Genomic DNA, 13,599 nt, shown 5'->3' on the forward strand with positions numbered 1-13,599 from the left:
GGGGAGATTTCCATTCAAAGTAGGAAAAGCCTGAGGCGCGCGCGATTCATGCACGAGTTGAGGATGGGAGAGTTGGAAGGCGTCGACCTCAGCGAACGTACCATTGAGGACGTTCTTAACAAAGGCCAGCTTAGGAGTTAATAACTAAGTATTGTTGATATTTGGCTCTGTTGACTAATGAGTTTGTCAACAGGACAATGATTGAAATTTCTTTTGAGAGCCAAATTTTTTAAACTTAAACTATATAGGTAGGTACATTGTTATTAACTTAATTAGGGTACTCCTGAGGCTTAGGAAGAGCCACACTCAAGGGGCCAAAGAGCCGCGTGTGGCTCGCGGGTCGCAGTTTGCCGACCACAGTTTGGTGATGCTGGGGACCACACGGGCCCTGACCCAGCGTGAAGGGCAGAGGTTTCTTAGCTGAAGCCCAATGGCCTCAGAAGGCATTAGCTCAGTAAAGAAGGGCTGTCACTAGGCCTGTGACTTTGAACAAACCCCTTCACTTCTCTGAGCTCTGTTTCCCTACCTGTAAAATGGATACTGCTATCAGCTCTCCCTAGGCCACCAGGGGTGTTGAGCATGGAGGTTAGAGCAGAATTCTCATGAAGTACAACAAAGTATTATAACCCAACAGAAGAATGGATAAGAGGCGCAAAGAGGCACTCCATAGAAAAGGAAATGCAGATCATCAAAAAACCAGAAAAGCCCTAGCCGGTTTGGCTCAGTGGATAGAGTGTCGGCCTGTGGACCGAAGGGTCCTGGGTTGTTTCCAGACAAGGGCACGTACCTTGGTTGCAGGCTCCTCCCCAGCCCGGGCCCTGTTCAGGGCACAGGCAGGAGGCAACCAATCAATGTGTTTCTCTCACATCAATATTTCAAAATATTGCACAAAAACGTGCCATGTCTAAAAATCAATGGAAAAATATACTCGGGTGAGGATTAAAAGAAAAAAGAAAAACAAACCTAGGAAAGATATTTGGTTCTAGCTTGACAACGCCTACTCATGTGGCGTAGCCACAGGGCCCACTGCCCCGAGCTCTTCTGCAAATGTGCACTGGAGTATGCACAACACTCAGAGCAGCACTGTTCACAAGTGCAAACACCTGGAAACATTCAAATGCCCACCCACTGGAGAGTAGATGAATGCTATATTCACACATTGGAATACTGCACGCAGCCAGAATGCACTACACTAGCATGCAACGATATGGATAAATATTAGCAGCATAATATTAAGTAAAAAGAAGTTCCCCAAATTACATGCAGCTAGATGCTCTTTTTGTAAATTTAAAAACAACTAAGATTAAAATGTACACTTTAAGGAAATCCACAGATACAAAAAAAAAAAACCTATATAAAAAGGGAATGATGGGCACAGGAGGGGATGGTTATCTTGGGTGGTGAAGCAGTAGGAGAATGGGTGGGGGAACTATATAATGAGATGTAGGACATTGTAAAGGTCCTAGTTGTTTTGGTTTTTCGTGGGAGTCAAATAACTGGTGAGAATGTGTCATGCACAAAAGGTTATGAATCATCCAATTCTGTGCCTTGAGGTCTAATTATAGAGAAAAGAAACAGGATAATCTCAGGACATTCCTATTTGATTTTGGAATGGAATGGTCAGGAGATGCTGGGGACCAGAGGGGCACTGACCCAATGTGAGGGCAGAGAAGGTTTCTTAGGAGTCAGGAGCCAGAGTTCTTTCCTGGAACTCATTGCTGCTGCTGCTTCTTCTTATTACTATTATTTTTAATTTAAAGTATTACATATGTCTCCTTTCGGAGCTCATTGCTTCTTACTCATCTTTCTCCCCCTTAACGACCTGACGCCCAACATTATTCATAACTTTGACCATCATAACCTTTCCACCCTGATTTCTCTTGCTGAGTAGACTCACCGAGTAGATGGATTATTGTTTTCATTCCCCTTTCACAGGTGAGGAGCCTGAGTCCTGGAGGGAGAGTGACCTGCTAGGTTCACTGGGCACATCTGTAAGGGTGACTGCATTGGGCCCGGCTCTGGACTCCCAGCAAAGTGTTCCCCTCTCCACCCTGATGCCCAGTGCTCCCAGGCCCCTCCTAGATGAGTCTTTTGAGGACTGAAAACACCCAGGTCCCTCTGAGCCAGGAAGATAACTGTGTCTCACCCTGAATCAGAAGGGGCTGGAGGTTGGAGGACGCATGAGGAGCTGTAAGCGGCCAAGCCACTCTCTGATTGGGTGAGCTCCCCATTCATTGTTGGAGGCCCAGCCTGGATCCTTAAACAGGGGGCTCCTGATCCAAAGCCCCAAGCCAGTTCATCTCACAGCCAAGCTGCAGGAGGCTGGGATCCTGTGACCCGAGTCTCCACTCTGCATCAGTGTGCCCATCTGTGAAATGGACATAAGAACCTCTACCCCAGAAGTGATGTGAAAACAGAAGATGACAGGGTGTGAGTTTGGAAAAGTATACATTTCAGGTGGCAGGGGACATCATTATTGGAAGAGAGCAGTGACTCCTGGGATGAAGGTGCCCCTGCCATACTACAACTGCCTCAAAAGAGGAGAAAGAAAACTCTAGAAGAGACAAGAGTCTGGCTTCAAATAGAGGCAGAGAGAGGCCAGACCCACTCCCCACTTGTCAGATGTGGCAACTGAGGCCAGGGATTTACCCAACGTCACACAGCAAGGCAAGGGCAGAGCGGCACTGGGCCAGGCAGGGCTTGCTTCCTCGTCATCCATTTCCCAGTAAAGAGAGAAAAACGTGCTTGCCCCCTTCAAGGCAGAAGTGAGACAAAGCTGCAGGGAGGGACTCACAGGGGAGAGGCTGGTCGCAGGTCACAGAGAAAGAGCTTTCTCCCTGCAGAGACTTTCCACAACCCCAGGGACACAGCAAGCAGGGCCCGCGGGCCTGGGGGAGTCCTACTTCTCTCACGCGGTCGTCAGGCAATCCCTCCAGTGTCTACCACGCTGCCCTTTGCCCATCCCTGCCCCTCTCTTCTGGACCAGGGCCCCCTGCTCCCAGGTCCTCCCATCTGAGTCAGGCCCAGCCTCAGTCCTCATGGGCTGAGGGGACCAGAAGGATCCTCTGCTCCTGGGGAGGGTGAGCCCAGAACCAAGGAGGAGGAGGCTGCTGGGGCCAGGAAAGGCTGTCAGGAGGAACATGGTGTTTGAAGCTCCTGAAATCTGAATTTGAGTCATCGCAGTCGCTGCCATTTCCTAGCTGTAACACTGGTGGTCAAAGTTACTTCTCCTTCATGACCTGTAGAAGGGGTAGTAATATCTACCTCCAAGGGTGGTTCAAGGACTAAATAAAACAAATGAAATAATATTACCAATACATCCAAGCTGCTGCACACATTCCCATTCGTCCACTCAGATGCAGCGCTGTCATGCATTTAAACTGGGCCAGGGAAAAGGAATGGGACCTGGTAGGGGCAGGCGGGGAAGGGAAAGACCCAGTATTCCCTACGAGGCGAGACTTGCCAAACCAGACTGGGAGCAGAGGCTTGGGGGAGAGGTAGGAGGGAGAAGCGATCCACACCTTTCCTGTCAAGGAGGGTGGAGCAGCCGTAGGTTTGGCTGTGGCGAGTGGAGGGCGGTCCTATCCAAGCTCCTTCTGTATGTGAGGCCGAAGGAGGAGTGCACTTTGTGAAGGGATTAATTTTAAAAAAGCTCCAGGCCCCAGCCGGTTTGGCTCAGTGGATAGAGCGTGGGACTGCGGACTGAAGGGTCCCAGGTTCGACTCTGGTCAAGGGCACATTCCGGGGTTGCGGGCGCGATCCCCAGTGTGGGGCATGCAGGAGGCAGCCAATTAATGATTCTCTCTCATCATTGATGTTTCTCTCTCTCTCTCCCTCTTCCTTCCTCTCTGAAACAAAAAAAATATTTTTAAAAAATAAATAAATAAAAAATTAAAAGGCTCCTGAAGGAACTAGGAGGCAACGGAAAGGAAGTAAAGGAAGCGGTCTTTCCTACCCTCCGATTTACCTGCCCAGGATTTCCAGGGGGTGGGCAAACCCGGCCGGTAGAGGGCGCAAGAGCCACGTGCCCTGGAGCTCAAGGGAAGGAGGGGGCCCGGCGCCGGGCGGGCAGCTGGAAAACTGAGAGCGGGCGGGGGCGTGGTCACAGGCGTGGGACTGGTTGGGGGAACCTCGGAGCTGGACGGGCCGCAGAGGTGGGCGGGGCGGGGCGGGGCGTTTGGGGGCCCGAGGGGCTGGACAGGGGTCGCAGTCGCAGCGCGATTCTCCTCCGACGGCCCAATAAAGGGCGTGGCGAAAGGGCGGGGCGGGGAGCGGTAGAAGCCCGAGTCCGCCCGCGGCGCCCACGACTCCCCCTGGCGGCGAGCCCGGCCCCTTCCCCGCCTGGGAGAGCCGCGTACCTGAGTATCGGTGTGCACGAGTGTGTGGGTCCGAGGTTGCCATGTTGGTCCCTGGGCGGGAGCTGTTGGACCGTAGGGGGTGCGGCGTCCTGGCTCTAGGTCCGCGGAGCTGAGCGCACTCAGAGCTGGCGGGTGTCGGAGTGAGTCCTTCGGGGGCAGCTCGGGCCGCGAGGGTCGCTCCCGCGGGCTTGTCCTCCCCTTTGGCTCCTCCCCGCTTCCCTCCCCACCCCCTACTCCCGGTTCCCAGCCTTGGGCGCGCGGGGAGCCCACCCCCTCTTTGGGGAGGAGGCCCCGCCCCCCGCCCCCTTTCCTCCGCCACAAAGTTTATTTGCAACAAAAGGGAGCGAGGATCGAGCAGCCAAGAGGGAGGGAACAGGAGCTGGAGCGGGAGCTCGAGGGGAGGGAGGCGGGCGGGCCGGCTGGCGGGCGCGGAGCAGCGGAAGGGGATCCGGACCGGGCTGGGCCTCGCGCGATGCTCCGGGTCGCACCGGCCGAGGTGGGGGCCGGGCCGGGGGGTCGGCGCTGAGGCGGGAGGGGCCGCGCGGGATGGAGCCGCAGCCGCCCGCGGCCGCAGAAACTTGAGCCGCAGCCGATCAAGCTCTGCTCGGGTCTCTGCGCCGTCTCCCCGCCAACCCCCTCGGCGGCGGCGGCCGGGCCCGGGCCTTCGGACCTCGGCCGCTGCGCTCCTTCGGGGTGGGGGCGCAGGGGGGGTTGGCCGTGGCTCCCCGAGGCCAGCCCCCCCGGAGTGAGCGCCGCCACCATGGCGGACGGGGCGCCCCGGCCCCCGCTGTACCGCAGCGTCTCGTTCAAGCTGCTGGAGCGTTGGAGCGGCGGGCCCGGGCTGAAGGAGGGGGCCGCGGACACCGCCGGGCTGCGGGGCCGCGCCGCGTGCCGGCCGGTCGCCGCCGTCCCGGGCCAGCCCTCCCGGCGCGTGTCCAAGCTGGCGTCGGGGCCCCCGGCCGCCCCCGCGCAGCCGCGCCCGCTCCGCAGTCTCTCGCCGTCGGTGCGCCAGCTCTCCCGGCGCTTCGACGCGCCGCGGCCGGACCACTCCGCCGGGGCCCGGGACGGGGGCGTCTCCCCCGGGGCCGTGGAAGAAGCGACCGAAGGTGCCGTGCGCGGGGCCTGGCCCAGCGTCACCGAGATGCGCAAGCTCTTTGCGGGTCCCGGCTCCAGGCGGCCCAGTGCCGACTCCGAGGCCTCGGGGGCGCCCAGCCCCGACGGTGCCGCGTGGGAACTCTCGGCCCGGGAGCCCCGACAGCCCCCGACGCCGCCTCCCCGGACGTGCTTCCACCTGGCGGGCCTGCGTTCCGCGCGGCCGCTGCCCGGCCCGGGGACCGAGGGGAGGCGGCGGCGGCAGCAGCAGCAGCAGCAGGAGCGGGCGCAGCGTCCGGCGGATGGTTTACATTCTTGGCATAGCTTCTCCCAACCGCAGGCCGGGACCCGGGCCTCCCGCTCCTCCTCCTCCTCCTCCATGGCCTCCTATCCTGTCGGCAGCAGCGGGGCTGCCAGCTCCAGCGAGGAGGAAGAGGAGGGCCCGCCGCCGCTGCCGCCCGGGGCGCAGAGCCCGGCCTACCACGGAGGCCTCTCCTCCGGCAGCGAAGAGGACCAAGATGGTGAGGGCGGCCGCCGCTGGAGAGGGAGGCCGGGCCCCAGGCCGGGGAGCGCCCTCTTGGATGAGGACTGTCAGCCAGACAGTTGCGGGTTAAACCTGAGCAGCATGGACTCGGTTAGGGGAGCCGGAAGCCTGGAGCCCCCGACATCTCCCAGAGCCTCTGGCGAGGAAGGACCCCGGGAGTGGGGTACTGACTCACCTCCTTGTGCACCCGGTCCCCCCCAGGAGGGACATCGGTCTTTGTCAGACACTGTGGGGGGAGCCTTCCGAGTGGCTAAGGTGAGCTTTCCCGCCTACCTGGCCAGCCCATCCGGCTCCTGTGGTAGCAGCCGCTATTCCAGCACGGAGACCCTCAAGGATGAGGACCTGTGGGCTAGCCGGGGCTCCGGGAGCTGGGGTGTGTATCGTTCCCCGAGCTTTGGAGCTGGAGAAGGACTCCTCCTAAGGTCCCAGGCTCGAACCCGCACCAAGGGACCCGTGGGCACCGCAAGGGCATTGAGGGATGGAGGCTTGGAGTTGGACAAGAGGCGGCAGCGCAAGTCCCTGTCAAACCCAGACATTGCCTCAGAGACCCTAACGCTGCTCAGTTTCCTGCGCTCGGACCTTTCAGAGCTGAGGGTCCGAAAGTCTGCTGGGCGCCCCGGGGACCTTGGGAGTAGCCCCTTAGATGGCAGAGACTCACCATCAGCAGGTGGCATGGGGGGGCAACTTGGGCGCATGGCCCCAGCATCCCCAGCAGCACCTGGCACCCGCCCCACGCTCAAGGATTTGACAGCCACCCTTCGAAGGACAAAGTCATTTACCTGCTCTGAGAAGCCCGTGGCCCGCCGCCAACCCCGCACCAGTGCCCTGAAGCCCAGCTCCTCTGAGCTCCTGCTGGCAGACCCCGGCGCCGAGGAGGACCCCCTGCCCCTCATTGTTCAGGATCAGTATGTCCAAGAGGCCCGCCAGGTTTTTGAGAAGATCCAGCGCATGGGCGCCCAGCAGGATGATGGAAGTGACATCCCACCTGGAAGCCCTGAGTGGGCAGGGGACATGGCCCACGGGCAGCGGTCCCAGGAGGAGCTCTCCGGCCCGGAATCCAGCCTGACGGACGAGGGCATTGGGGCAGACCCTGAGCCTCCTGTTTCAGCCTTTTGCAGCCTCGGCACCACAGGGGTATGGCGACCCCTTAACTCGCCTTCGGCCCAGACCAACCAACTCCCTGGGACTGAAGACAGTGTGGGAGGGTGGTCCCTGGTGGCTCCTGATGCTCCTCCCACACCAGGTGCCCTCCGCAGGAGACGAAAAGTCCCACCTTCAGGCCCAGGTGGGACTGAACTGAGCAACGGGGAGGCAGGGGAGGCCTACCGGTCTCTAAGTGACCCAATTCCTCAGCGCCACCGGGCTACCACCTCTGAGGAGCCCTCTGGGTTTTCTGTGGATAGCAACCTCCTGGGGTCACTGAGCCCCAAAACAGGGCTTCCAGTAGCCCCAGCCATGGATGAGGGCTTGACCAGCGGCCACAGTGACTGGTCTGTGGGCAGTGAAGAGAGCAAGGGATACCAGGAGGTCATTCAGAGCATTGTTCAAGAGCCTGGTGCCTTAGGGCGTGTGGTGGATGACAGGGTGGCTGGCAAAGCCCCCAAGAAGAAATCTTTGAGTGACCCCAGCCGCCGTGGGGAGCTGGCAGGGCCTGGATTTGAGGGCCCTGGAGGGGAGCCCATCCGAGAGGTTGAGCCCACGCTGCCTCCATCCAGCAGTGAGCCCATTCTTGCAGATCGACAGGCAGAACCAGGGGAGCCTAGTCCTGCCAGGGGCCGGGCACAGTCTGAGATGGCTCTGCCTGAACCCCTGTCTACCTGCCCCAGTGCCCACCATGACTTCCACCTTGACCCTAAACTGGCTGATGTCCTGTCCCCACGGCTCATCCGCCGTGGCTCCAAGAAGCGCCCAGCCCGGAGCAGTCATCAGGAGCTACCGAGAGAGGAGGGCCATCAGGCCCGACCCTCCTCCAAACACGTTCGCCATGCCAGTGTGCCTGCCACCTTCACACCTATCATGGTGCCTGAGCCATCGACTTCTGTTGGCCCCCCTGTGGCTGTGCCAGAGCCCGTGGGCTTTCCTGCCCGGGCCCACCCCACATTGCAGGCACCATCCCTTGAGGATGTCACGAAGCAGTACATGCTGACCCTCCACTCTGGCGAGGTGCCTGCCCCAGTGCCAGTGCCAGTGCCAGTGGATATGCCGTGCTTGACTCCAGTGGTTGCACCGCCCTCTGCTGAGGCCAAGCCCCCAGAGGCAACCCGGACTCCAGAAGAGCCTGCCCCGGCCAGCAAGTGCTGCAGCAAGCCGCAGGTGGTGAGTCCTTCGTGGGGGGCCGTCAGGGTGGGGCTGAGGGAAGGCCACCGGTGCTGACTTCTGCAGGAGCCTTTTAAGAGTGCTCATTGGGCAGGTACCCAGGTCTGAGGGTGCTTCTCTGGTCCTGGAAGTGCTCGGGCAGTTTTCAGAGTGTGAATGACAGAGGGCTTCTACCTGTTCAGGCCCCAGGGGCTTCAGGCCTCTGCTAGTGCTAACTCAAAGCTTCTTACCTGCTCCAAGGTGCTCTGGGTGATAATGACACAGGGTTTTAATCTTGTCCTTCAGCTGTTTTTCAGGGATTGACTTTAGAGATTCCTATCTGGTTCTTTGTTATAAATACACAAGGAGATGGGAGAGTGATGGAACTTTCTAGAGAGCCTTGCTGCCCCATTAGCCGGACCCCTTGTAGGATGTTTGGGGCTGGGGGCCCACAGTTGACTTGGGTTTGCCCTCCCCCAGTGGCTTTCCTCTGATAGATTAAAGTGTGGGTCTGTCCCTGGGCCTGGGAAAATTGGAGAGAGACAGGCATTACTTTATGGAGTAGCAGAGAGGGCTCTGTAAAGTACATTGATGGTCCTGGCCTTTCTCTGACTTAACCTCCTCATTATAAAAGCAGGGGTATTGTGGACAAGGTGGTTTTATGTCTCCAGCTGGTGATGCCAAATTTTGGGGGAGTCATGGGTTGGAGTTGGGGCACTCTTGAGGCCTGAGGTTTGCTGGAGCCTCTTCTGATTAGAATGGGGGCCTCTAGAGAAGGGCTGGGTCAGGGAGGGGGGTGGCTGGAGGTCAGCAGACAGCAGCCTTGAGAGGTTCTGACCCCCACAGGCAGGATTGCCTCTGTGGGTCAGGGTGGAGGTTCTGGTCCATTATCCTTCTCCCCACCCCCATCTCCTTCCTGGTGACTGAGATGCTTTCCCCTTCCTCTGGCTTCAGGGGCCCCTGGGGTTTGGGCTGTGGGTTCAGATAAGTTCCAGGTGCTTGATGCTAGATTTGAGGCTCTGGGTTCCGGTCCTATCACGGGGATGGCCCCGGGGTTATTTCAACCCGTGACCTGCACTCCCACTGTGCTCCCTGCCTGAGTAAGAGCCTGGAACCGCTAAATGCTGGACTAATTTGGTCACTCCCAGCGCTCTCACACCCCTTCTGATTTTCTTTCTCTTTGTTTTTCTCTCCTTGTCTCTAGTTCCCCCTGGTCCTGCCTCTGATTGGTGTCTCTCACGGAGACCAAAGGCTGCAGAGTCAGCAGGCAGGGAATGGGGAGAGGGGAAATTTGGGGCCTGTCCTTCCTTCTGAGCCTGGTAAGGCAGCTCAGGTGCCCCTGACTTCAGTCCCTGTTGTCTTTGGAACATGGGGCTGGGGGAGGGTGAGAGTGGGACAGCTTCTGCCAGGGGCCCCTCCCCAGCTTCCTTTCCTATATAATTATCTCCTCTGGGAGCCTTGAAGACTAAATTAGGGGAGAGAGCAGGGGTGAACCAAGGGACTCGAGGAGACTGGGATGGGGGGCCCGGGGGCGGGGGGGCGGCTGTTACTCCTATGAAGAGGCATTGAGATCCAGAGAGGAGGTGGGAGTTTTTGCAGAATTGGCTCCTCGTATACCTTCCAGCACATTCCCTGCCTGCCTGACCTCAGGGGGAAGCTTAGGGTCCCCCTGCCCTCCAGGGCCTATGCGGTGGACATATCTGCCCATAACATAGACTTCTCCCTGCCCTCAATGGAGGCTCTCTCCAAGCTCTAAGCCTTTGCCTGCTCCAGTCCTCCCACCTTTCCAGGCCCAGCTTGGTGTCCCCTCTTAGGGGAGAGAATTGGTGAGCCTATCATAGCAGACAGGGTTTGAGCTTCAGCTCCAAGTCCCTGTGTGGCCTTGGATTAGTCACATCTCTGTTCTATGCCTCACCTTTCCCTTTCTGTAGAATGGGGGTAATGGTCTGGGTCTGACAGGCTCTTGTACAGTGAGTGGCTAGTACAGTCACTTCCTTCCTGGGGGCAGGAGAGGGGAAAAACAGGCTCCACCACTCCAGCTGCTTCCAGTGACCAGCCTGCGCCCCTCCTCCCCGCTGCCTACTAGTTTCTGAACACAGGGCTAGGCAGTCCTGGCCTCAGTATAACCCGGTGGACGTGAATTGGCTCAGAAGATATTCACCGTCTCCTAATTCCCTATCCCCTCATAAAGCCTGGAAGTTCTCCCATCTGCTAGCCTAAATCCCTCCTGCTGTCCCCTTCCTTTTGGCTCCAAGAAGATGGGGAGCAGCTGTCTACCCCCTCCTGCTGGCCTCCTTGGAGTAGACAATGTTCCCTTGTTTCAGGCCCAGGGCTCCAGTCACGCTCCCTGGACTGTGGGTGGAGATGGTGTGGCGTGGGCTCCAGAAGAAGTGAAGAGAAGAGGCTTTCACACTTTGCTGATGGGCTGGCCAGGTGTGGCCCTGGTGTGGAGGGGCCCCTGACCGGACCCCAGGCTGTGTCGAAGTCTCTCAGGCCTCTCCTAGCTGAGTTCATATTTGCCCTTCACATGGTGTGATCCCCTCCTTCCCCCTTTGTTGGGAGCAGGGAACCTGGGTACCAGGCCTGGCTCTGCCTCTGACCCACTGTAAGACCTAGAAAGTCATCTTGGGCCTTGGTTTTGCCATCTGTACAATGGGAGGTTAGACTGTCTACTCTTTGAGGCTCTATAGGAAGGACAGCCTACAGGGTAGTTGGCGTGTGGCTGGAAGAGAGAGGAAGGCAGGTCTATGCAAGAGCCTTAAGAACCAGGAGCCCAGGGAATGAGGGATAACTCATGGTGGCTTTATTCTGTGGATACTTGCTTGCTTTTGTGCTGGGGGGAAGAGGTAGAGCTGTGGGAGCCTCCCACGCCCCTTGGCATTTCCACTTAGGTCCACAAAGCATAGCCTGGATGATCAGCAACTCTTTAGGGCTTCCCCCACCTTGGCCTCAAAGCAGTGTTGTGGTCCAACCTGCTGCCCTCAGGTACTTGATACCCATTTGACAGATGTGACAACTGTCGCCACATCCAGACAAGAAACAGGAAGTGACTTGTCTGTCAGAATCAGATGGGTGGACTCAGAACTTTAGCATGTTGGAATAGCAGTAACTGTGGCTAACATTTTTTAAGTGCTTTCTATATGTCAGACACTCTGAATGTCTCATTCTTCAAATGTGAAAGCTGTGGGAATCTTTAGAGCTGAATTCTTAGAATGTCAGACTTGGACTCGCACTGAATCCTCGAATGTCGGTGTCTTAGAGTTGAAGGGGCCCAAGAGGTCCCTATTTCTTGGTAGGGTTGGCCTGCCATCTGGGTAGAGGAACAGGATTAGGGGGCAGATGGAGGAGTCACCTGCACACCCCTAACAGCCTGAACACCTTTATGGTGGTTATTTAATTCACTGGAGCCTGGGGGTTGGAGTGGGAAGAACTTCAAGACTCAGAAAGGAGAATGTTGAGTCTAAGTTCACACAGTAAGGCAGGGCAGAGCCAGACCCAGGCACCAGAACCCTGGCCTTGCCATTCACCGCCTGCCCCAGCAGACACAGCCCCCACGCCCAGCCTGCCCAGTCAGCTCTCTGCCTCACAGAGGAAGGCCTGGGCTGCAGCTCTGCGTCACCTTTCATCTCTGCCTCCCCTTGGCAGGGAACCTTCGGAATGGGGGCTCTCCTTTCCCTCCTTGGCTTTTTGCTATGATTTTTCCATGGAAACTGGTTCTGGGAGGGGAGGCGATTAGGACATTCGGAATTCTGAGCGGTACCAAATATCTTTATTTAAATGTCTTGTCACCCGGCATAAGGAGGGTGGGAAGGGGGAGTACAGGCCTAGGGCTGTCCCTTTCCTCTGTTTATTCCCTGCTGCCCCCACTCCCTTCTGAAGGGCCCTGGGCTAATGGGGGGGAGTGTGACCCAGGAGTGGTCCCCCTAACCCCCAGCAGAGAAGAGTTGGAGGATGGACCAGAGTGGAGCCTGACATTTGCCAGCCCCACATTTCAGGGACCAGCTGGGTTTGGGAGGCTGGCAGCCTCTGCTAATCCTGTCCCCAGCCCCCAACCCAGTGTAAGAACTTGCCCCTCCTGCTTTCTTCCCTCCCATCTGTGATCTCTCAGGCTACACATGCCCCCCTCACAGCGGAGGGGAGGCACTCCCAGGCTGCCCGGGGAGCGGAAACATCAGAGCTTTCAGAATCTAGAAGCCGACTGAAGGGACTGTAGGATGTCGAGGGACTGGCCTCATGCTGGCAGGGGAGGCTTCCTGGAGGAGGCTCTGCTTGAATTTGGCCTTTAAAACTGAAGGGAGGGCCCTGGCTGATGTGGCTCAGTTGGTTGAGCATCATCCTGTGCACCAAAAGGTCACTGTTTTGATTCCCGGTAAGGGCACATGCCCAGGTTGCCAGTTCGATCCTCAGTCGGGGTGTGTACAGGAGGCAGCCGATAGATGTTTCTCTCTCCCTCTCCCTTCCTGGTGGTCTAAGAAAATCAATAAAAACATATTTTTTAAAAATTGAAGAGAAGGAGGGATGCCAGGAGGAGGGCATAGCATGAGCAGGGGCTAGGAGGTCGGAAAGAATATGGCAGGTGCACGCAGTCAGAGTGTGTTTCAGAGACTTGGGTGACCCTTGATAGGGCAATGCATCCATCCATTTAGCAAACACTTAGCCTCTAGACACAGGTTTTCTTCTAGGCCCTGGGGATACATCAAACTAAGGCCTGGCCTCATGAAGCTTCCAGACTAGAGGAGACCTGTCTGTAATGGGTACATTGTGAGTCAGAGATGCAGGGGCTGCACAGCCAAATGAAGCAGGATAAGGGAGTAGAGAGTGACAGGGAGGGGGTACTATTTTGTTTTTTTAAATCCTCACCGAGGATTTTTTTTTTTCCCATTGATGAGAGAGAGAGAGAGAGAGAGAGAGAGAGAGAGAGAGAGAGAAAGAAAGAGGGAGAGAGAGAAACACTGATGTGAGAAACATCGATTGGTTGCCTCCCATAAGCTCCGACTAGAGATTGAAACTGCAACCTGGATATGTGCCCTGACCAAGAATCGAACCCTCAACCCTTCAGTGCATGCGACGGCACTCTAACCAATGAACAATGCCGTCCAGGCGGGGAGGGTATACTATTTTAGATCAAGAGGTCTGAGAAGGCCTCTTTGGGGAGATGAGGTTGGAGCAGAGGCCTGGAGGAAGTGAGAGAGCAAGCCAGGTTATGGTCTGGGGGGAAGGATATTCTGGGCAGAGAACAGCAAGTGCAAAGGCCGGGAGGTAAAGTGTGTGAGAAATTGTCAAGAGGACTGTGTGGATGGAGCAGAGTAG

At 57.3% G+C, this 13,599-nt stretch overlaps 1 protein-coding gene across 1 annotated transcript in view; it reads left to right on the forward strand.

The window, feature by feature from the left end:
* Window positions 1-5,118: 5,118 nt before the first annotated feature.
* ARHGEF17 (Rho guanine nucleotide exchange factor 17) overlaps window positions 5,119-13,599 on the forward strand; it is a gene marked incomplete at its 5' end in the record, with an annotated part of 56,560 nt that continues 48,079 nt past the window's right edge. The window contains one exon of the mRNA XM_081099131.1: window positions 5,119-8,310. Within this exon, the coding sequence (XP_080955257.1) occupies window positions 5,119-8,310 (3,192 nt within the window). The remainder of the gene's footprint in view (window positions 8,311-13,599) is intronic.

This window comes from Myotis nattereri (assembly GCF_964212035.1).
Source record: "Myotis nattereri genome assembly, chromosome: 9".
In the NCBI taxonomy this organism is placed as follows: Eukaryota; Metazoa; Chordata; class Mammalia; order Chiroptera; family Vespertilionidae; genus Myotis; species Myotis nattereri.